At 39.2% G+C, this 25,076-nt stretch overlaps 1 protein-coding gene across 4 annotated transcripts; it reads left to right on the top strand.

The window, feature by feature from the left end:
* The first annotated feature begins 1,297 nt into the window (after positions 1 to 1,297).
* Positions 1,298 to 24,203, top strand: FBXO30 (F-box protein 30). Of its 4 annotated transcripts, none has more exons than XM_045865698.3 (3): positions 1,298 to 1,464; positions 9,525 to 11,580; positions 16,403 to 24,203. In XM_045865698.3, the coding sequence occupies exons 2-3, from the start codon at positions 9,541 to 9,543 to the stop codon at positions 16,604 to 16,606; spliced, it is 2,244 nt and encodes a 747-aa protein (XP_045721654.1). In that variant the 5' UTR covers positions 1,298 to 1,464; positions 9,525 to 9,540; the 3' UTR covers positions 16,607 to 24,203. The 4 variants fall into 4 exon arrangements, with proteins under 4 accessions (XP_045721654.1, XP_045721655.1, XP_054361568.1 ...); XM_045865699.3 differs by lacking the exon at positions 1,298 to 1,464 and adding an exon at positions 1,786 to 1,928; XM_054505593.2 differs by lacking the exon at positions 1,298 to 1,464 and adding an exon at positions 8,278 to 8,300.
* The last annotated feature ends 873 nt before the right edge of the window (positions 24,204 to 25,076 follow it).

Here is a 25,076-nt window from a genome sequence, read left to right as displayed (position 1 = left end):
TTTCTCTTTGTCATAGTTCTCTTGCACTGGTAGTGGGCAGAAGCCCACGGGATGGACACTGGTGTATGAGTGAGGGGATGAGAGATACCCCCCCCCCAAGATTCTGAATCCGTTTCTTGGCCTTAGACCAAGGCGTGGTGGTTGTAGCAGGATAATGGACCCCAATTCTTTGATATGGCCATGTGATATTTCTTTAAGCCTCAGTCATTTGTAAAGTCTTCTGTGAAAGTGGCGTCAAGGCACCTTTCCAGCTACATTGTGTCACCTTTCCATGCAGACCACCTTGCCGCTGTGGTCTGTGTGCAGAATGCCTTAGTCCTTCACAGAAGCCGACCTTGGTGGGCTATCCCGCCTGGGGTCCAGTAAAGCTTCGTGACGCCTGAACCCCGGTCTGAGCTAGGTCCCAGGGTAGGTAGAACCCTACAAAGCACACTAAGCTACAGGACTCGAGTGCATTGAGTCAGCAGGCAGGAAGGCCTGTGGCAGCAATCTTTAAAAATCTTCAAAGAGAGCTGCCCGCTTCCTCCTAAATATGACCTAATGGGAATAGCACCGCACTGAGAATTGAGGGATCTGCTGCTTATCCTACAACTTAGGAAGATAAACACGCCAGTCTGCATGTGCCTGTTTCCTCAATTCCGAAACTACGGGTCTAGGATTCCTTCCAGGAACACAAAATGCTAAAGTCCAACAAGATTTGGTAGCACTGTCGGGGAGGGCACGTGGGGCCCAGTGGAAATCCCCTCGCTGGATGCGCGAAGCCCAGTAGTCCTGAGATCCCATTCTCCTGCTTCGCTTTGAGCATCCGTGGGAGGTCTGCGCGTCCCCGCCGGGCTCGGCGTGCGCGTCCCCGCCGGGCTCGGCGTGCGCGTCCCCGCCGGGCTCGGCGTGCGCGTCCCCGCCGGGCTCGGCGTGCGCGTCCCCGCCGGGCTCGGCGTGCGCGTCCCCGCCGGGCTCGGCGTGCGCGTCCCCGCCGGGCTCGGCGTGCGCGTCCCCGCCGGGCTCGGCGTGCGCGTCCCCGCCGGGCTCGGCGTGCGCGTCCCCGCCGGGCTCGGCGTGCGCGTCCCCGCCGGGCTCGGCGTGCGCGTCCCCGCCGGGCTCGGCGTGCGCGTCCCCGCCGGGCTCGGCGTGCGCGTCCCCGCCGGGCTCGGCGTGCGCGTCCCCGCCGGGCTCGGCGTGCGCGTCCCCGCCGGGCCTGCAGCCGCCGCCGTGGCCGGTGGGCGGGGCGGGGCGGGGCCGAGCGGGGCGGGGCGGGGCGGGGCGCGCGAGGAGGGCGGCCGCCGGGGGAGGAGGCAGAAGAGCTGGACAAGAGGAGAAAAGGCGGCGGCCCGGCGGGGCTGAGAGGCCAGAAGGAGGCGGGCCGCACGGGGGTGTGGGGCGCGGAGCGGCCGGGATCGCGCGGTGCCGCCGAGCACGGCGGCCTCGGCAGCCAGGGCCTGGGCCGCGGTTCGGCCGCGCGGGGCGGTGAGTGTCGGGAGGCCGGCGGGCGAGGCCGGCGCGGCGCGGGCTGCGGCGAGGACGGAGGCGGCGGCCGGGCCGTGCGAGGCCGGCAGCCCGGGCGGCGGCGGCCGGGGCTGGGCGGAGTAAATAAACCGCGCCCGCGCCGGCCCTGCGGGTCCCGGGCCGGCTGTCCTGGCGCGCCGAGAGGGCGTCGGCGGCGTGGGCGTCCGCGCCGGCCGTCCTGCCGGGCCCGCCGTGGAGGCGGCCAGCAAATGGCGACCCAGAGCCGGGGACCGACCCCCGTGTCGCCTGGCCTGGCTGGCTGGCTGTATGCAGGGGAGGGAGGGGTGAAGCGGGAGGTAAGCTTGGGAAGCCCTAAGAACCTTGAAAACGCGGCTTCTGTTCCTTTTGCCTGTTAAGAACTTGGGTTGTTTGGGGACAGACGGGTTAAAGTAAAATTGGGAGGCATCATCTGCTGTCTCTACGGGGTGAGTGAAGTGGGTAACTTTTCCATTCATGGTAGTGAGCGGGTCTTCGTCTCAGCCGCAGTCCTTATTAAAGAGAAACTTCCTGATTTTCTAGATCTGAGGGGTAGGACTATTTCCAAGTTATTGGTATCCTGTCCCGTGGAACACTGCTTGGAAGGGGGCCATAGGGTGCACGTTGAATTCAGAGTAATCGCCTTCGAGTATGTTTTTAACGTGTGTCTTTGGGAGAAGAGAGACTGGCAGAGCAGTATGTTGTGTACCATGGTTTTTGTACTCCATTCCCCTCTCTTGTTTTTCTTTCTGAGCCGGGTCGTAAGTCCCAGATAAAAGATGGTTGGGAAGGAATTGACCTTTTATTCCATAATTACTTTGTTGACTCTGATCCAAGATGAAGCTATTTATGGGCATTCTGATATCAGTGTAGGTTAACTTAAAACTCTTTAAATACAAACTTCTCAAATGTTTTGAACCTTTAAAATTTTCCTTTTTTCTTTCTTTCTGCTGCATTTCAGTACTGTGTTGTATCCTTTAGAGACACAAGTAACAGGAGCAGATTTTGCATTTGCTCATATTTATTAAGGTTTTAGAGAACACTCCAGTTTTCGACGCAGCAAGGGGAAAGGGATAGCATAAAATGTATGTTTAGGATTTTTCTAAGGGTTCAATTTTAATATGCAGTTTTGGCTGAATCACTGTTCTTTATGCTTAGTCACTGTTTCTTACTCCAGAAACTTAATTAGGGATAACATGGTGTTTTGGTAACTTTTAAGTTGCCAATTCGTTCTTATCTAGTACTTTAATGCAGTGACATAAGCTTTTTTGTGTGATTCTGGAAGTGTAGGTGGGTGGAGTTTTGTGAGTGTTATCAGAGAACTGGAGTTTCCGACATAGGCAAACTTTTATGCTTTCCAAGTGTGCTGGGTATTTAATTTCAACCCAATATTTCTCCATCTCTAGCATTGAAGACTTTTAAAGAATACAAAGTGTCCTAATAAAATACCCATTAAAGGGCAGTAATACTTTGAGATAATGTATATAGTTAGAGAGGTACTTTGAGGTCACCACATAGGTGTTGGTTAATGTGTGTTTACTATTTGATGTACTATATTACTGAAATGTGACTTTTAATGCTATTTTGTATAATTTTGGATACATCTTTTAACTGATTTCCTATGATTGTTTCATTAAAAGGACATTGTATTTGTAGAATTCTTTGACAAAGTCTGCAATCAAAAGGCTATATAAAATATCTAATATCAAATTCAGTTTGATGAAATATGTGGGATTGGCATTGGGCTAATGGCTTTTGCAATGTAGGTAGCTAGTTAAATACAGATAAGCATACCTCAATTAAAACCCAGTCTGAAAATCCTTTACAGAAAGGGTATGTGTGTGTGTGTTTGTTTATTTTTTGAGTGGATAATGTTAACATAGGTTATTTCCTCATACAGTTGCTTTTTATAAGCTTTATAAGTGTAAATGACCTGATATAAAAAATAATTTTACATAAAGCTTTGTGTATGTAAACGTGGCTGTCCTGCTAAGTGAAGTACATTCCTTTTCTAAGGAATACATTGTATCCTTCTGGACACACGTAATTATTACCAACCTTTGTAGAGTTCTAGGTTGTTTTCACAGTGGAATAATTGCCTTACGGTCACAAAGCTGAGATTCCTTGGAAGCCCATTCCCCGATGCCATGCTGCTCATTTTAATAAGCTGAGTACCGCCATTTGGGTGGATTATTTTTATCTGAGGATCAGCACAACCAGGTTCTGGTCCGAGAATTAAATATTAATATTATTTTAATTTCTGATGTAAATCTGTAATAATTTCATTTGCTTATTTAGTGGAGAACATTGCAAGTAGTTAGAACTTTCACTGTGGAATAAGTTACTCATGACCGTATTTAGACATAGAAGATACATGTTTTATTATATCATAACTGGAAGGGTGAAAAATTTGACATTTTCCATTTAATTAGGTCATCATTCTATAAAAAGTCAGAACTAAAGTGTAATAAAAAGAATGTATACAGTGTAACCCATTTAGCCATTTTGGACTCATCAGGAGGGCATGTGTTTGAGTTGGGAGTTTAATGATAGAGGATTTTCAATCTTGCCTAGTCACCACCCCCTCCACCCCCCCCTTTTAAACCAGTTAAGATGCCCAACTGAGAGTATAGATTTATTATGGTCTTTAAAACTGATTGCACTTGATCACAAATCAGCCAGGAAGGTGTTTGTATTTAATATTAATTGTACAATTAATTGTATTACTCTGACTAGTACCTCCGACTGTACAAGAAGGATGAGACTTGCTTAGAGGAGCTTATAACTGATTGCTAAATGTAAAATTTCAGTCATGGACTTACTTGTGTTAACTAATTGAACAAGTCTGTCTATAGTTGCATTTCATCCTCACACTGAAGCAACATTTTATTGTTTGAGTGGAATTCTACTTCATCTCGTACCATATTAACTGCAATATTAAGCAGTCGGCGGATACCACTTCCTTTTTTGAGCTTCTTTTCTTAGCCCAGTACCTACTTAGGCACGTGCACATGTGTGTACACCTACCTCTACCTCTGCTTTTCTTTTTGAAGCTGATGCCTTCTGTATTCAAGTAACCAGTAACCAGAGCGCAGAGTTGATTAGGGAGTTAAAATAGCGGAACAATATACTGGTAAACGTTTACTTCTGTGCCTTCTGTGACCATTTTTTAAGATTTTAAAATAATGGAAGGTTGAAATTAACTTTCTTTGACTTCCTTTTCCCTTTGACTTGCTTTTTTCATAGACGATTTATCTTACTCTATATGTAATGCTTGGGACATAGGACTTAGGTACTCAGTAAATGTTGGAGCACTATTGACTTTTTGTAACTGGTACAATAAGGTATAATTTTGACTCAGTCTGATTGTATAGTACTAGGTCTGTAAGGTTGTATTTTTTCATGAAGTATGTAGTTTCCTGTGAAATCAAAAATCTCATTTTGTTTTGGAATCCATTTGGCTGTTTCTTACAGTATAATCTTTTCATTTATTCATGTTTCTAAAATAAGTGAAGCTCCAGTTAGGCACCGTCTGCAATGTAGGAAACACAAGAATGGATGAGACAAGAGATGGTCCTGCCTCCTTCAAGGAGCTTATAGTTTTCCTGTTTTCCTGTCGGGGCAGATATTAAAGGATAATGATTTACTTAGAGTTGTGACTAGTTTTACAAGGAAAAATGCAATGTGTATTGAGCACACAGCATGATATGGGATCCGGACCTTGCCTTTGGTATGTGGAAAGTAACATTTAAGCTGGGACTTAAGATCTGAGGCAGCAGTTGCGGGGAGGGGGTGCTGCGCATGTCTGCGTGTGTCCTGCTCACAGAGGTACACACAGCAGCAAGCTGTGTTGAGTGCTTGGGGTGACCTGACTTAGCATATTTTAAAATCACGCTAACTTGCAATGCTTTATTTATCTCCTTAATTATTTTAATGAATCTGGAAGAACAAAGAAATGGTTTTTTGAGGGCAGTTATTTTTATGTATAGAAATAGCTTTAGATGACAAGGCCTCCTTTCACTGTATGGGAAAATGCCATGTCTTAGAACTATTTTTATGGATTGCCTGTCGGTCACAGAGTCTGAGTTGGCCAAGAATTTCTGTTGGAGAAAATTGAAACTATTGTAAAGTATTTAATCATTTACAGATATTTTCTAGTCTAATGAGACTTTTTCCAGTCATTCACCTTTAAGTGTAAATTATAGAGATGTTATTTGGAATGCTAAGATCCTTTTCCCAGAGGGTTTAAGAAAACTTAATATTGAGGAGTCTTAAATTAAGCTTATCTCGAACTTGAAGCCTCAGCTTCAACAACAGGTTTGCTAATGGGCCTGCTGTGTCACTGTTCAACCGAGAAATCAGGGACAGATGTTTTAAACCCGTTTCACAGGATTTATGAGCAATTGCAGAATACCTTATGGAGGCATATTTAATCTGGTAATGATCTTGATTAGAAAAAGGATGGATCTGGAAATTTTAAATTCTGAAGCTGAGGATTCTATCCCCAGAAAACTCTTTGGTTATTATCTAGTGCTTTTTCTTAACTTACTTCGTAATATATTTACCGGTAAAATGGAGTTAAACTTGATTCCTACTTTGCTGTTTTGAGAATTGCTAAATTTATATTCTTGGTCTGTAAGTTTGTACTATTATAAATGCAAGTTATTTTAAAAATAGTTTTAAACACTGATATTCAAAGCAAAGTTATGTGCTATTGTAATTACAAAGGACCAAAAAGACTTTCTTGACCACAGGGGTGATCAAGTGTTGGAATAAACTGCAGGCAAAGTTGTGTAACCTCCATTCCTCAAATAACATCTTAAAATTGGATCACCAGTTACTGAAGTGCTGCCTATTTTCTTAAACTTTTATGAGTAAACATATCTGTTGTTGTCCATATGCATTGATTGGATATAGGTTGAAGTCCTAGCTCTGCCACTTACCAGGGAGATGACCTTGGGCGAGTCCCTTAAGCCTGTCTGAACCTCAGTTTCCTCTGGGTTGTTAAGAGGATTAAGGGACATTAAATGAAATGGTGTATGTAAGGAGAAAATTGGTACATAATTAGTGTGCTTTTTTCCTTCTAAGTCTACTTCAGTAAATAAATACTGTAGCCTCATTGCTGTGGATGCTTTTATTTTTATTTTTTAAACATTTTTCTTATTCCAAGGGGAGTAGTGTGGAACAAACTGTTTTGAAGCTAGAGAGCCCTCTGTGTCTTCCTTTCAAAGTTGTTGCTGTTTTGCATTTAACTTAGTTGTTTGTAGCCGTTGCTATTTTAAACAGTTTTGAATTAAGTGATGTTTTTGAGATGTGTTCTGCCTGGTGTGGTCATGTGATGTGCACATAACATAGAGTGTTCTACAGGTTATGAGAGCAGTGGTCACTTCTTTGGAACTGCTTGTATTTTTAGGTTCTCTCTTAGTAACAGTCAAGCTTATAACCCTCAGCATGTGAGATGAACTCTGTCTAGTTGTTGCAAAATAAGAAAGCTACAGCTGTTTTCACAATCTAATCACTCCATGACATTTGCCTTACTTAATTCTTACTAACATTTCTCTTTGAACATCTGCTTAATTTACAAATGTTTGTCATCTTTAGTCTGTCGTTTCTTCTATTATGACTCTTTTAGCATGTCTGTGTTTAACTTATAGGTTCTGTCTTAACCTATAAAATGTATGGGGATAAACATTCAGAAGTATTTGTAATTTTTAAACACAATTAAAAAATACAGTTTGGTTGTTAAATGCATGCCTTGTTCTCCCCACCTCCTCCCTGCCCCCCAGCATCAGTAAGTGCCATAATACCAACTCAGAACTGTTCTACTTAATCAGTAGAGCTCTATCAATATGAGGTAGACTTTTGTTATTGTTTGAGGAAAATCAACCCTGGACTGGACAAAAATAAATAGCAATTTCGGGATTAATTAGTTTACATTAGCCACCTGAAACCCAGATAGCATTTATGGAAAAATATGTCAGAGAGCTAGTAATCTTTTATGCAGTGAAGTGAAGAAAATAGGCTAAGAATCGACTTCTTACCCAGAAAAGTATTACCTATTACAGCGTAATTTAATTTGGGAGATGTTGAGATGAGTTGCTTGTCCCATATGGAGGTAGAGATGTATAATAAGTAATTGGCTGTAGAGATCTGAAGTCTGGGAGAAGGATCTGGGCAAGAGGTAAGTTTTCAGCATATGGGTGGTAATTGAAGCTTTTGAGAAATTGAGAGCACCCAGAGAGAATGAATAGAATGAGCAAGAAGTGACATGATCCCTGGAGAAGAGGAATATTTTAGAAAAAGAGATTAAGGAATAACCAAAAAGGTAGGGAGAAAACCAGGGAAATGTATCCTCGTGAGGAAAGACAAATAGTTCAAAAAGGAGGGGATAGTCAGAATAATGAAGTAAATGGCCAAGGAGATGAGGTCTGGAAAAAATGCCCTTTGGTTTTAGCACCAAGGGTCTCAGAGCAGTTTTAATGACTGTTGGCTAAAAGAAAGCCAGATTACAGGGCTGAAGAGTATATGGGAGGTATGAAAGGTTGTTTTTTTTTAAATTGTTTTTTGTTTTTCTTCTGGAAGCTTGACTAGGAAAAAAGAATAGTAGTAGAAAGGAGATATTGTTTTATTATTTAGGTTTTTAAAGATGAAATAGTTTTTTAAGTTTTTACTGCTCATAGGGACAAGCCAATAAAGAAGTTTAAGATTATAGACAAAGATACATCGAATAGGATTAATACTTATAATTAAATCAGTATATTGTGCTGATGCTTTCTCTATTTTTGTATAAAATTTTTCTTGATAAAAGGAAAGATCATTAGGTATCTGTAAACCCCTTCTCTTATTTTATAGATACTGTTTCTCAGCTCAAATCCTTAGTGAATTTCTGTTACCTGAAGTCTGGACTCCTTAGAGTAGTATATAGTACAGTCCTCATGATGTGCTTTATTTCTATCATCCTGCCCCATGTCTCACAGCTACCTAGCATTTCACCTTGTGATCCAGCAATACTGGGAAACTTGAGGTTCCCTGAATGTGTTTTGCCACTTCTTGTTTTTCTCCATTTACATATGTTGATACTTCAGCGCTGAATACTTCCCTCCCTTTCCAATTCTCCCCTCCTATGCTTAAGATTTCCCATCTTTGAAGACTACTGTGACTTCTTCTCTAGCCCCTACCCATAGTGAAAATTATCTTCTCTGTGTTACCATTTTACTTCTGTCAGATTGATCACATAATAATGTGACGTGAGTTTTACTGTTGTCTCTCTGACCTCCTGCTCTAGCTCCTTGAGAGGAGTTACTAATCTTTATATTGCTACACCAGACACAGTGCCTGGTACATAGTAGTTAAAAAATAAATGGGTGTTGCGTGAGTGAATGGAAGGTGTGGCCCTCAGAAGTAAGTGACTTGCCCATAGCCACGAACTGGAGCTGGACTTACATTTTCTGGGTAAATTCCCTGTTTGTTTTAATTAAGGCTTACTCTGGTGATTTGTTGTAGAAGGTATTAAGGCATATGTAGAAGGAGTGATCAGTAGATGAAATCTTAAGGGAACTCCTATATTTAAAGGGAATAAAAAGAAAAGTTCTAATAGTTTTAGTTAAGTATATTCATGAAATTCAGGTCATTCTCTCAGGAATATGATGAAGTCAGTGTACTGTGGGGTGCTTCTGAACCAGTTTAGTTGAAACTAAAATGTAAAAGCTAAAGCCTTCTTTGAAATCTAAAAGTCAAATATGCATTAATTTGTTTTTAGCATCCTTTTATATACTACACAGTATACTAGAATTTAAGCATTATATTTTGAGACATTTGGCCCCTTAGGCATTTTGTTATATGATATGTAAAAATGAACTTTTGCATTGTTGCTTGAAACGAGTACTTAAGTGGTTTCAAGATGAATTGATTTTATATAAAATAAACTTGATAAATATGCTTATTTTACACATACACCTTTATGACTTGATTTTTGTTACTCAACAATTTCTGAAAATCAACCACTTTTTGCCTAACTTGTTATCTTTTCCCGTCTCCACAACTAGAGCCGGACGGGCCGTCATGGAGGAGAAGCTGCCACACTCGCACTGTGAGAATTGTGTCAGTAGACGCTGTATGACCAGACCGGAGCCTGGGATTTCCTGTGACTTGATTGGTTGTCCGTTGGTGTGTGGAGCAGTTTTCCATTCTTGTAAAGCTGATGAGCATCGACTTTTATGTCCATTTGAACGTGTGCCTTGCTTAAATAGTGACTTTGGCTGTCCATTTACAATGGCTCGAAATAAAGTTGCTGAACATCTAGAAATGTGTCCAGCAAGTGTGGTGTGCTGTACTATGGAGTGGAACCGATGGCCAGTTAGTTATGCAGATCGGAAATCATATGAAAATCTAAGCAGAGATGTTGATGAAGTGGCACAATTAGATATGGCCTTGGCCCTTCAAGACCAAAGGATGCTCTTGGAATCGCTCAAAGTAGCCACCATGATGTCAAAAGCGACTGATAAAGTATCAGAACCTAGAGAACAGATCTCCGTTAAATCAAGTGTCCCAGAAATACCACATGCTAATGGTTTGGTGTCTGTTGATGAAGAATCTTATGGTGCACTTTATCAAGCTACGGTAGAAACAACCAGAAGTTTGGCTGCTGCTTTAGATATCCTGAGTACGGCCGCAAGAGACAGTGGCATGTTGAGTACAAGTCTTCACGCTTCCCCAGATGAAATGAATGAAGAGCAAGACACCAGAGGAAGCTTGCAGAATAGACCCTTGAAAGACCAGGACCATTTTTATGAGGATGAGATAGGAGCAGTAGGTGGAATTGACCATAATGACACAAGTCTGAATGTCCAGTCTGAACAAAATGGTTCAAGTGATTTATTGTGTGACTCGAACACCAGTTCTTACGGCACTTCTGCTCTTTGTAATGGCTTTTCTTTGGAAAATATAGGTACACAGGCCATAGACCCAAATCAGAAATTACATGGTGATTCAAAACAAAGGAACTTAACAAATGGAGAATGTATAGCATCAGATGGCACTTCACAACCTTCCGGTTCACTTTCAGTAGCAGCACAACTTAGGGAAGTAATACCATCTGGTGCTTTGCCTAATGGCACAGTTCAGCATATCCTTATGCCAGATGATGAGGATGAAGGAGCATTGTGTTGGAGAAAAGTAGACTTAGGGGACTTGAGGAATGTGGATGTCTTATCTTTCAGTCATCCTCCTTCATTCAAATTTCTTTCTAACTCATGTTGGTCTAAACCAAAAGAAGATAAAGCAGTAGATACATCAGATTTGGAAGTTGCAGAAGATCCAATGGGCCTCCAAGGAATAGATCTAATCACAGCAGCATTGCTATTTTGTCTAGGAGATTCTCCAGGTGGGAGGGGTATATCTGATAGTCGCATGGTTGATGTTTATCACATTGACTTTGGGACTCAGACTTTTTCACTTCCATCTGCAATATTAGCTACCAATACAATGGTTGGGGAAATAGCTTCAGCTTCAGCTTGTGATCATGCCAACCCACAGCTTTCAAATCCAAGTCCTTTTCAGACACTTGGGCTGGATTTAGTATTGGAATGTGTTGCTAGGTACCAACCCAAGCAGCGTTCAATGTTTACATTTGTTTGTGGGCAGTTATTTAGAAGAAAAGAATTTTCTTCACATTTTAAGAATGTGCATGGTGACATTCATGCTGGACTCAATGGCTGGATGGAACAGAGGTGTCCTTTAGCATATTATGGTTGTACCTATTCTCAGCGTAGATTTTGTCCATCAACACAAGGAGCAAAGATTATACATGACCGCCATTTGAGGTCCTTTGGAGTTCAGCCATGTGTCTCTACAGTATTAGTAGAGCCTGCTAGAAACTGTGTGTTGGGACTGCATAGTGACCATCTAAGTAGTCTTCCTTTTGAGGTCCTGCAACATATTGCAGGCTTTCTTGATGGCTTCAGTTTATGCCAGCTCTCATGTGTATCCCGGTTAATGAGGGATGTGTGTGGCAGCCTGCTTCAGTCTCGTGGAATGGTCATACTGCAGTGGGGAAAAAGGAAGTATCCAGAAGGAAATTCGTCATGGCAAATAAAAGAAAAGGTTAGTTTAATCTTAACTGTATCATCTCCTTATTTGACATACAGTAGACAATGTTGCAGAATTAATAAAACTAAGATCTTGTTGAAAAATTGACCATCTTAAAACTTAAACTTTAATCTGACAGACTTTTTAAAAATAATAACTAATGAAAAACTAGGTTAGAATTATTTGTCATAATCACATATTTATTACAGACATCCTAATTCTAATCTAATATGGCTGAGGTCACTTGTTTTTTCAGTTGAGCCGTTCTATACTCAGTTCTTCTGTAACAGCTCCTTTTGAGCCCATGTTAACCACCTTCCAATTTGAGCTCCATCTGAAACATTTTCACCATAGGACAATGGAGGAAGCAAGGAGAAGGTTTTCTGCTGCTTACAATTGGCAGTTTTTCTCCATTCCTAGCAACTTCTTTCTTAGTTATTTCAGGTAGAACTTAAATAGGGAGAAATGAGAAAAGTTATAACTGCTACTACTAGTAAGTGACCAGTGGAGTCTTTGGGGGCTAGAAAACATGATGGATGTGGAAATGTGTTAGGTCGAAGTGGGAGGAAAGAGTAGGGTACTTGGATTTGATATTGTTGGTGGGGGGCTCTGGGTTAGTACAGTACAAGAGAGTGTTGCATATTAGAGGCTTGAACTGGAGATTTAGGCAGATCCTGGAGCAAGTCTTGGGTCCACCATTTTTCTTTTGTGAAAATCTACTTTTTCACATTTTATTATGATTATGATTATTATATTTTTAAATAATCTCTACACCCAACATGGGGCTCGAACTCAAAACCCTGAGATCAAGAGTCACATGCTGTATTGACTGAGCCAGCCAGGCACCCCTAGTTTTGCCCATCTTCTGTTTGAGGTACTATCTAATAGAAACTAGAAGACATAAATATCTTTTATTGCAGGAGTTTTTCATATTAGAACACTTATAATATGACATTTTGCATTTTATAAAGTAGAAAAAATTTGGTAAATTTTACCTTGGTTGCACAGGATTCAAATTTCTGGATACTTTGTTCTTACCACCCTTAGGTTTTCTCTGACTTTTCCTCATTGCTCCAGTTTTTCAGAATTCTACATCTTCTGTGTTCTTCTGAGGCTTTGACCAACAAATGAACACACTATTTATTTTATGATTTTTTTTTTTCCAAATGGCAATTTTGGTGGCAGAAAGTTTCATCCTTGCTGTGTATATGTGTGTATACACATACAGAGGACTTGGTGTCTTTCTTCCATTTGGGATGGGATACTCTGAGCATCGTCTCATTTTGTCCTTGCCCACTAGTATTGACCTATGAGGTGAAGTATTCTCTGGGGATTCTGTTCCTGCAGAAAATCCTACCTACTCTTGGGAGTTTAAATCGCCATCATTTACACAGAGTACTCACACATCTGTATCCTGGCCGCTTTCTCCTGAACCCCAGAGCCTTGTATGTAAGCATCTCCACTTGATTATCTCACAGCTTCATCAAACTCAACGTGTCCAACCCATTCCACATCTTTATCCCTCTTTTTTTTTTAAGATTATTTTAGAGAGCTTGCATGCACAGTGGGGAGGGCCAGAGGGAGAGAGAGAATCTCCACACTGAGTGCGGAGCCTGTTGTGGAGCTCAGTTGCACCACCCTGAGATCATGACCTGAGCCGAAATCAAGAGTCGAATGGGCAACTGACCGAGCCACCCAGGTGCCCCTCTGTCCCTCTTAATCTCAGCAGGTGGCGGGGTGCCTCGGTGGCTTAGTCGGTTAAGTGTTTGCCTTTGGCTCATGTCATGATCTCCGGATGCTGGGATTGAGCCCTGTGTCAGGTACGTCAGGCTTCCTGCTCAGCGGGGAGTCTGCTTCTCTCTCTCTCTCTCTCTCCCCCCCGCCCCTCCCCCCTGCTTATTCTCTCTCTCTCTCAAATAAGTAAACAAAATCTTAAAAAGAGCTAGGAAAAAGCTTAATTAAAAAAAATCTCACAAGTGGCATTATCATCTATCAAATTGCCTAAACTAGGAATTTGGGAGTTAAGGTTGACTTCTTTTTTTCCCCTTTATTTCCATATCTTGGTAATCATAAAGTCCTCTTGAGTCTCCCTTCTTCATACCTCTCAGGTTTACTTTACTGTTTCCACCACCATTTACCTAGCTCTGTCCCCTTCAGCTCTCTCTCGGTTACCTAAGAGCGTAACTGGGTTTCTGTTCCTAATTGGGTCCCTCTCCATCATACTCTCTACGTAAGGACTAGAGTGATAAATATTTTCTTAAATACAGTTCTTACATTGTAGTGTTTAAAAACTGTAATGCTTGTTCATTGCTCTGGGACACAGAAAGACTCCTTAAAGAATCATTTAAGACTTTTTATAATCTTGTCCTTACTTACCTCCTCAGTTTCCTCTTGTCATTTTATATTCCAGCTATGTTGATTTACTTACAGTTTCCTGATGTTTTCTTTCTTGACTTCTTGCCTTAAGGCCTTCAAATGTGCTGTCCCTAATACAGTATCTGCATCTGAGCATTTGCAATATGCTAGACAGTGTGCTAATAATAATAAACATTTTACTTCTGTTTACCTATTTAATCTACTATCTCTATTTTATGGATGAGGAAACTGAAGTTTAGAGAGGTGAAGTAACTTGTCCAACTAATTGATGGATTCACACCTAGGGAACCTGTCTCTGGAGCATGCGATCTTCATCTTTTTGCTATATATCCTGCTCACTCTACAGATCTTCTTCAGGAGAGCCTCTGGAACCCCTCCCTGAAGCTTTCAGGGAGGTGTACTGCTCTGTGTTCGTGTGGTGCCCCATAATAGTCCCCTACTCTGTATACCCCTACTCTAGAGCACTCTCATGCTGTATTGTAATTCACTGATGAATTGCCAGTTTCATTAGACTGTCAGTTCCTTGAAAAGTGAGACTCTCTGGGAACCAAAACATCCACCGCCTAGAACAGCACTGCCATATCGTGGGCACTAAGTAAGAACTTGAGGAAGACTTCTGAATGAAAAATTGGCCCATTGCTAAGAAGCCTTGTGCAGGAGATGGGAATCACCCATTTTTTTCTGAGTTTGTTTCACCAGACTCTTGTGGAAATGGGGAGGCTGTCTGCCACCATTGAGTCTTTCATGAATTTGTTTTGCTGAGGCTTAACAAAATTCTTAATTCTTCTGTAGTTTTATAGGTATAGGTGATTGTAAGGGAGGCTAGTGATATCTGTAGTGTCTGTTGGTAGCTCCTCTAGACCTTCAGGGACTCCTGGGAAAGAACTCCCCAGGAGGCGTAATTGATACAACCCTAAGGAATATAGGGAGTAAGTACCCTTTGTGCTGAGCAGTGGTGATTTCTCTTGCCAGCTGAAAAGTAAAAGTGTTCTTCAGGGAATTTGAAGGCATTTAGCCACCTTGGAAGGCATCGCCCTCCTTTCCTGAGAAGCTCTAATGAGTGCTGAGGGCTCTCCTCCAATCCACAGCCACTTTCTAGAGTATCTGCTGTTTACTATGCATTCAGAGTGCTCTACCATTTTCCTGTTGATGAGCTTAGCTAGGATGCCTAGGCCTGATCTAGCCCATTCTTGCTTGTTACCTGGGTCTGTCCTCCATTCGTGCTTATTTCCTGTGTTCAGGTAGCTTTATATTTAGAATTGTGAAGGTGAGAAGGGGCCACAACTGTCCTTGCTGAGCTAATAAGATGACATTGTTTCAGGGCTTGGAGCTGCTGAGTGGGTAAAAGGGGAAGTAGCTCATATTTTTACCAACAGACGCATGAATAGGGATAGCAGGTGAATTTTTGCCTAGAAATGCATTTTACAATGATTTGGAATAAAGTAAGATTCATTTAACAAAAGTGTTTTATGTAAATTTTCAGAAGCATTTTTGACTAAATTAAGTACCTGTATTCATGAATATTACAGAGTTACCTTTGGTACTTACAAATAGTGGAATCATAAGGTACCTTGGCAAATATTAGTGTATTTTTTTAAAGATTTTATTTATTTATTTATGAGAGAGAGAGAGAGTGGGGGGCGGGAGCGTGAATAGGGTGAGGAGCAAAAGGAGAGGGAGAAGCAGAAACAGACTGTGGTGGGCAGGAATCCCAATGCAGGGCTTGATCCCAGGACCCTGGGATCATGACCTGAGCCGAAGGCAGTTGTTTATGTTTAACTGAACCACTCAGGCACCACATATTAGTGTATTTTTTAGTATACCTCATATAGTGTAATAGGAATGGAAGAAAAACTTGGGGAAAAAAATAACACATGTATCATCACTATCTCCAGACTCTGAATAGCTCTATATGGCCAATTGGATAAGATGAAAGAAGAGTGTGCAATATATTATTTTAGGAAGTACCTCTGAATTTACAAGGTTAATATTTTTAAAAAATTGCTTAGGGGTGCCTGGGTGGCTCAGTAGGTTAAGCGTCTGACTTTGGCTCTGCGTGCTCAGCTGGGAGGTCTGCTTGAGATTCTCTCTCTCCCTTTCCCCTTCCCTCCACTCTCACGTACTCTCTCTCTCTCTCAAATAAAATCTTCTAAAAAATTGCTTAATAAGCCAAGTTGGATGTAGTTTTTAATGTTGAATTTTGCTTTTTATTTCTTTTTGGTTACTGCAAATGCAGTAACCAAATGAAGTTCAAACGTCATAGAAGTGATTTTTCCTACAAGTATTTAATAAACAGATCTGCCTCCAAATGGATTTACTCCTTTTCAGTTTTGTAGCTAACTGCTTGGAACTTTATATTGGATATTTCTCTAACAGTAGAAATGTTTGCAGTTGGAATAAGAAGTGTATTTTGATTCTTATAAATTGACTTGTTTAAATCTGAAATAGAATTTTCTTTTAGGTGTGGCGATTCAGTACTGCATTTTGTTCTGTTAATGAATGGAAATTTGCTGACATCCTAAGCATGGCTGACCACTTGAAGAAATGCAGTTACAATATTGTAGAGAAACGGGAGGAAGCAATCCCGTTACCATGTATGTGCGTGACACGAGAACTCACTAAAGAGGGACGTTCACTTCGCTCAGTTTTAAAACCTGTACTTTAAAAACTGTCACTCCACTTGCGCATACATGCAGACACCTAGTATAATTTCTTTGTAATATGTGATACTTTATTAATGTATTAAAGATTACAACTAGCTAAATTTATTGCCACTATGTATATAATGTTTTGAAGTGACATATATTTTTATAAAGTACTGTTTAGTTGGAAAAAAGTTGCCTTAATGTTTGAAATGTGTGAAATTTTTGGAACTTGCTGGACAGGGTGATTTAATTTTTAGCTGCATAATTTTCAGAATTAGTATTTTTAATGGTGTGCATATTTTTTGGTTTTTACATTTTTTGTTTCTTAGTTTAACAAGATCCTGACCAAACAGTTTGTCCCTCCTGTTTTCTGTGGGTTATAGCCCATGCATTCAGAAAGCAAAACTTTGATTCAAATTTTTGCAGCATAGGTTTTTCAGATAAAGACATTCAATTGCTTAAGGACTGCCATAAGATCATTATAAGATTTTTATTTTCTAGTGCTCCCCTTACACGATCGTGGATACACAGATGATCTTTACTGTATATTTACATAATATTTAAAATCATGACTAGTGTTTGGTAATGCATTTATCATGTTTTAAAAATACCCACAAAAGTGTTTTCACCTTATGTATTTGCAACTCTCATACAGAGAGTGACCATGTGCAACTTCCTTTTTTCTTAGACACCACATCCAAAGACTCACGGCAACGTGTTTTATGACAGGTTAAAATGAAAACCAACAAAAAGCTTGTGAATTTATTTTAATTTGATACTGTTCATGGTATGATATATTTGCTAGGCTTTTGATATTTGGAAAGAAGAAAATATACCTCATTTAAAGTTCAGATTGGGCATATTGTGTGAATAAATTTCAAATATTCGGAATGCAGAGGGCTTAACTTTCTTTCTTAAGCCTTTAGAATTTTTGCCTTTGTATGTTTATAAAAATCACAACTATATTGTTTTAAGATACTTAACAATGTGAAATTTGGTATCTTTGTAAGATGACAATCATGAAATGGAGAAGCCTGTCTTGGTTGACAATCTCCTTAAAACATTTCCAGGTTTATTTCCCATAGACTTCTCTACCAAAATAGTAAGAATTGTATCTTTGTGTAAAGATCAAGGTATAAGAGAAAAATATGCAAAGTCCTATTCTTGAAGTATTTAGTTGTAGTTTTCAAATTGATTTACACTATTATTAACGTGATGTGGTCAATTAAAAAAATGAATATATCAGTATTTAGAAATAAGTTGCAAAGATGGGGAATACTTAAATAATTTGTTTTAAGTAACTTCTGGTATTTGGTAGTCTGAAGTGGTGACAAGTTATTTTGCTATAAAATATCAAACTTCTATTGTGTCTTCTCTTCCTACATTGGTCCCTGAGAGTGCTCTGTTGTTTCTAGGGTAACAATACTATGGCAGTTGGACTGGGCAGAGATGTTCCTTGGGCATTAGAAAAGAACTCTGAACTGCTTCCGGCTTCTTTTGGTTGGATCAGGCCCTTATTACAGTTGAAAATACAGCATTAAAGACTAATCAATTGTTTTGCCTCACCTGTCATTTCAGTTCGTAGAATAGTTATTTCTCAGTGCTTAAACTTTCAACTGTGAGGTTGAATTATATAAATAGTCTGTTTCTGAAAAAGTTAGAAATAAGATTGAATACTGTAAAATATAACTGCCTTTTAAAGTTTTGCTGAAGAATGTGTCTGGTTAGGATAGCACAAACATTAACTTTTTGTTTTATGGTTGTGCTTGTTTGGTTTTTAAGTTTAGACTTGTTTTTACACTGGATCAGATATTTAACAGTTTTCCACCTTATATTTCTTTTACATATCTTTGGCTGTTTTTTGTTTGTTATGCCACCATACAATTTTGTTAAAATGTTTTCTTTGTGCAACATTTGTTCAAATTCTAATAAAATTAATATTTTCCCTTTATGTGGCTCAGTAACTTAAAAGGAAAAACTTTCATTTAAATAAAATTTTAATACTTGACAAATTCCAAACACAGTGTTTCTAAGTGTAGATTTTCTGCATGTCGTAGTTGTTTGTTGATTATCATTGTTCACCCATGTTTTACTGGTGAGCGTTCATTTTTTTTTTTTTTTTTTTTTAATATGGAAAACTCATTAGCTAACTTCTGTGCCCCTTCAGTGTCTTCCTGAAAGTAGTCCCATCTAGGGGTATTGTAAGGCTGAAGAGTTCCTGGCATTATTGTTTTAGTAAAACTTGTCATGGGAACAATCTGTCTAGCCTTTTAAGCGTGAAAAGGTTTGTATGTCAGTTAATTGTCATTTGAGAAGTCTTTGTTGATTTCTTAGTTTTTTGTTTTTTGTTTGTTTTGTTTTAAAGATTTTATTTATTTATTTGACAGAGACACAGCGAGAGAGGGAACACAAGCAGGGGGAATGGGAGAGGGAGAAGCAGGCTTCCCGCGGAGCAGGGAGCCCGATGCGGAGCTCCATCCCAGGACCCTGGGATCATGACCTGAGCCGAAGGCGGACGCTTAACGACTGAGCCACCCAGGCGCCCCTGTTTTTTTTTTTTAAGGTTTTGTTTATTCATTTGGGAGAAAGAGAGCAGAGAGTGAGAGGGAGAAGCAAGACTCCCAGCCGAGCAGAGAGCCTGATGCAGTGCTTGATCCCAAGACCCTGACTCAACCAACTGAGCCACCCAGGTGCCCCATGATTTCTTAGTTTTTTCTAACCAGCAAGATAAAGGGAAAGTATCAGGTTGGAAGAAAATATCTGTATTCACTTTTATCTCCTGCCTCCTTTGCCAGAACTGCATGTCTTTTTCTCATTCTCTCTTGAGAGTGTACTCTTGCCCGCTTGCTCGCTCCCTCTCTTTTCATTAATAACTACAGTGTCACCTTTTATATAATTATCTCCCTCTCTCTTTCTCCCTCTCTCTCTCTCTCTCTGCAGTTGCCTTTTGAGACTCACAGATCACTTACAGTAGAGGTTCCTAAAATGTGGTCCCTGAGCCAGTAACATCAGCATCACCCGGAAATTTGTTAGAAATGCAGATTCTTGGGTCTCTCTGTAGACTTAACCAGGAACTCTGGGGTGGAAACCCAGCAGTCTGCTTTAACAAAGGCCTTCAGGGGATTCCGAGGCACAGTAAAGTATGAGAACTTAGAGAAGAGCCTGTCTCTGAATGATGTGGTATTGGAGTGGGTATGTGTGTGTATATACACACATGTATAATCCAAAATTAAGAGTAATGGTGATTTGTTGTTAATGGTTAAGTTGATTGATGTATGTTGTCTCAGTCTTATAGCTATATGACAAAATATATTGGGTACCATGGTGGTTGGACATTTTTTTAAAAACTAGTATTTACTAGTATTTAAAATTTACTGTTATTACTGGTATTTCACTTGTATTTCTTCTGTTCAAAGTAAATTGCAGTGCAACTTACAGTTCATTAGCATTAACCTTTAGACTAACCATCATTCATTCTCTTGTTCGGTGGTTGTGGAATCAGGTGAACATACTAGATTTCTAGGATAAAAAGAGTAGAAGTAGGGGCGCCTGGGTGGCTCAATCGTTAAGCGTCTGCCTTCAGCTCAGGTCATGATCCCAGGGTCCTGGGATCGAGCCCTGCATCGGGCTCCCTGCTCCGCGGGAAGCCTGCTTCTCCCTCTCCCACTCCCCCTGCTTGTGTTCCCTCTCTCGCTGTGTCTTCTCTCTGTCAAATAAATAAATAAAATCTTAAAAAAAAAAAAGTAGAAGTAGACAAATACTGGGTTAAATCCTACAAAAATATTTGTAGGAATCCTTTCAACCCTATCATTAGGAGATATTAAAGGTTGAGTTTCTGGTTTATCAGAAGTATAGAATCTTTTTTGGTCTTTGACCCTGTGCTACATATCCCATCAGTGTAGTTGTTATTATTAACTATCCCCTGACAATGGATATTGGGATCTTAGCAACTTTGAAGATAATGAGGTTTTCAACAAAAATTTCCATATCCCTTGAAAATATGGTAGCTTATATTACTATATTGATAACATATTGTTAACCTCTAGCAATCTAAATGTAAGTTTTGGCATTTAGAAGCAAAATATATTTCATATGTTGCATCCCAACCTAAAAAGACATAGGATTTATTAATTTTAAAAATTTTCTAAGGAATAGTTATGCAAACATTAAAAAATGTGTTTAATGCATGACATACCATATTAGAAGGTGATGTGATTGGGACCTCTAGAGGTGGATGTTCAGAATTGCAGTAGAAGAAAGCAATTGACCTTCATTCTCAGTAGACTGGGCAAAGTCTTTTATGGAAAGAATTTCACTGATAGGTGTTTGGTTGTCTACTGCTCTCAGTAGTTTTACTTAACATGCTCATGAGGCCTAAAAGGTAAGAGAATATTAGTTATCCCTTTAAAGAAAATTAACTCAACAATGACTTACCCATTGTATTTAATGTAATTCAGTGATGGGTTTAGTTAGGATTTGATCTAAATCTGAATTCCAAATAAAGTTTTGAGGTGTGTAAGTAAAGACCAACTTTAGTAAACTTCTTTCTAAATAAAATGAAGAGGACGGATGGTTTCTTTCTAATGTTACCTTTATGTAATTATTTTCTTTGATTTAAAAGAGCAAAGTAAGTTCAAAAGATAAATCCTTTCAAGTTTCTATTTTAATGATGAAAAAACAGAGGTACTCAACATTGAGGTACTGATGACTGGGGTATTTCAGAGAAATGTATCCTGACATGGTTCACTTTTCTACTTTACTAATGCAGAAAGAGAAGGGACAGGGTGCCTGGGTGGCTCAGTTGGTTAAGCGACTGCCTTCGGCTCAGGTCATGATCCGGGAGTCCCTGGATCGAGTCCCGCATCAGCATCCCTGCTTGGCAGGGAGTCTGCTTCGCCCTCTGACCCTTCCCCTCTGATGTGCTCTCTCTCTCAAATAATAAATAAAATCTTTAATTAAAAAAAAAAAGGAAGGGACAGTTAGATATAAGGAAATTACTTTGGAAAATATTGTTGCCTACAATACTTGATTCCCAATATGTGTTTTGGAAAGAAATATTGGGTAATACCAAGAGGGAAAAAAGTAGAAATAAATGAAGTACGGGTGTTGGTCTGAAAGTCCTTTGCAAAAACTAGGTCTTTTGCTGAGTTTTTACAAGTATTCTTTTGTATCTGTGATTGATAAAGTTCTATAAATTTATTGTTTATACATATATTTATTTGCATGATTAATCTCCATAAATTGGCCAAGTAGATTTTAATACATCTTGGGATATATTAATGGAGATACATCTTGAGGTGCTTTTTTTTTTTTTTTTTACCTTAGAACATTACAAAACTGACATTTTGTATTCAGAATGCTTGACATTGAAATGTGTTATTTGGGGAGTGACTTTTCATTAATTTAATAACTACGAAGAAATGGGTTATCAAGATGCTTCATGAATGTGCTCTATAGAAATACAGTAAAAAGTCATTGATATGAATCTCCTGTTTTATTTTTTTTTCTTTTTGACATGCTGGTCTGAGTATTGTTTACTATGAAGAAAAACATTTCTGAAGCAAACTGACAACATAAGTATGTTTCTTTTCACTAACATCAAAGTTTTTAAGCATCCCCCAAATCATTTTATTAATCTATTTGCATGCAAGTATTGTGATAGGAAATGGTTCTACAATACATAGCTAGTTCTAGCAGTGGTAAATATTGTGTGTTTGAAAGTAATAAAACTGCATTTCTGTTGAATTCTTAAGACTGACCAACTCATCAAGTCAAATTATCCTTTCCCAGGACAGGCAAATTCATCAGGTTTAATTTTTATGTTTTTCTAATATAAATTGCTAGAATTATTTTTTTTCTCAGACAAGATCCTTAGATAAATAGGTCGATGTATGTGTTGGCTCATTCTTTGGCAAAAGAACTGACTGGAGTTAGAGAGCTTTCCATACCCCTTTCAGTCAAAGAGTAACATTACTTGTTGTATTATCATTGATTGATCTAATATAAAAGCAGTAGCAATAATGTGTTACTGCTCAAAAGATTGAAGTTGGAGATATGAGATCCTGCCCTTTGCTGTCCTGGAATTTTCTTTTCATTGAAATCCTCTTTTCAATGTTAATTGTCATTACTGCTTTGTTAGGCTATGACTTCAATTTTCTGACTTGGTGATCAAAACAACCTAGATAAAGTACATAGAGTTTTTAAAAACTTGTTCTAATCAGCATATGTTTAGTAGTTTTGGTCAGTAAGTTTAGATTTGATTAAATAACATATTCAGCTTCTTTTAAAGTCTCAGCTCACAAATTTGTAGATTAAAAAATTGAAGTATCAGCATTCAGGTTTAACTACATTATTTGATTAAAAGAAATCAAACCATTGAAATGGAAATGATCATACGTATAACATCTGTTCCAGAGTAGAATTGCCCAGTGAATAATTATGTCCAGTGGGTGTCTTTTATATCAATTGGTAACTTTAAAAACTATGACTTATATTAGAGATTTGAAATAGAGAATGGTATTGATTCCCTGCAACATTCCAATAGCTTTGTGATAAAAACGCTGACTTAAGAAATAAATTGCTTTGAATGGTTAATAATTCAGTGGAAATGAATTCTTAAGATTTTTGTGCTGCATATAAAATGTTAAAGTTGTATCGTTCATTTTGATCAGTGTTTAAGCACCAATCAGTCCTAAAAACTTGAATGCATTCTGAAAGGTAATTGCACTGACTCATTCACTTACCTCAGATGTCATTTAGATTCCAATATATCTTTTTTCCATGATTTACATTAATAGTTAGTTTTTCCTTAGATGCTAAGGGATATGGTATTTCTTGAAAAATATGCTAAGTGAAAGAAGCTAGATACAAAAGCCCACAAATTGTGATTCCATTTGTGTGAAATATCCAGAATAGGTAAATCCGTTGAGACAGGAATCAGATTAATGGTTGCTAGGGGCTGGCAGGGAGGAGTGGGGATAGTGGGAAGTGACTGCTTAATGAGTATTGGTTTTGTTTTAGTGATGAAAATATTCTAGAACAAGATAGTGTTGATTATACAACATTGTGAATGTACTAAATGTCACTGAATTGTACACTTTAAAATGGTAAGTTTTATGTTCTATGTATTTAACCACAGTTATAAAGTGGGAGTAATTTGCAGTTATTACCAAAGCCAAAAAGTACCTTGTTCTCAAAGTTTGTGAAATGCTCAAATTAACGGTTTAGAATGAATTTACAGCATTAGTAATGTGACAGATTTATTCAGGTTAGGGTCCTAATGAAATTCATGAATCCCATCACAGAAGTACTGCTAACAGCAGCAGAAATAAAGTTGTAATTCATCACTATTTCTTTATTTTAATACAATTTGGACAGTGAGCAATTGGCTTCCTTGTCAATGTTCATATTTCATCTTTTACCTTTTCTTATGATTCCTTGGGGGAACATCTTAATCACATTTTTTAAAGGTCTGTTTTTAAAATCGTGCTTTGAAAAAACAATTTGTATAATTTTCAGGATCATTTTTTATAGTTTTATACTTCGTGTTCCTTTTAAAGAGCAAATACAGTGATGTATTACGTAAGACCAAATTAATAAATTGAACCATTATATACATTTTGTATTCTTTTGTATTATCTCATGGGGAAAACATTTGAATCTTGGGATTGGTAGGAACTTTAATGATCATTTAGTGCCTCATTTCTATTTGGAGAAATCAAAGCAGAGTTTGTCACTGTGTGTAGTTCATTCAGCAAGTATTTATTGAGCACTCATCTCAGGCAAGTGGAGGCTTGATTCTGGAAGGTTGTGACATGCCTCAGGCTACACAGGGAATTGCTACTTCCTTTCTCCTCATCTTTCTCCACCTGCCCTTCCTACTCCTAAAATCTAGTAACTATGCCAGATACATGGACAAATGGAGAAGTTCCAGAGAAGGAAATGGCTTTAGGCAGAGATTCACTTTAAATGGTTCTTCGCATAAATCTTCCCCAAACACTTTAAAGAGATGTTCTTTAGTGAGGTCAAATACACATGATCATGAATAATCTATTACTTACAGAACACAATTATTAACAAATTTGCCTTCATGACTTTGGGAAGAAGTATTTCCGTATTACTTTAAACCAGTTTTTTTCCACTGTTTTCTAAGGAGTGACTTTAGAAAACTACTGATTGCATTCTTTGTTTAAAAAAGTTAAATTGCGGGGTGCCTGGGTGGCTCAGTCGGTTAAGCGTCTGCCTTCAGCTCAGGTCATGATCCCGGAGTCCTGGGATCGAGCCCCACATCGGGCTCCTGGCTCGGCGGGGAGCCTGCTTCTCCCTCTCCCTCTGCCTCTCTCCCTGCTCATGCTCTCTCTCTGTCTCTGTATCTCTGTGTCTCAAATGAATAAATAAAATCTTAAAAAAAAAAAAAGTTAAATTGCTTTGCAAATACCTGTACCTCTGATATGATTGGGGGTACATATACCACTTAAGGTATGTACATGC

This window comes from Mirounga angustirostris, unplaced genomic scaffold (genome assembly GCF_029215605.1).
Source record: "Mirounga angustirostris isolate CCGP_5_RB_7025 unplaced genomic scaffold, mMirAng1.0.hap1 SCAF_8, whole genome shotgun sequence".
NCBI lineage: Eukaryota > Metazoa > Chordata > Mammalia > Carnivora > Phocidae > Mirounga > Mirounga angustirostris.
The sequence above is the reverse complement of the archived record's forward strand: the minus strand, read 5'-3'. Positions and strand labels throughout refer to the sequence as shown.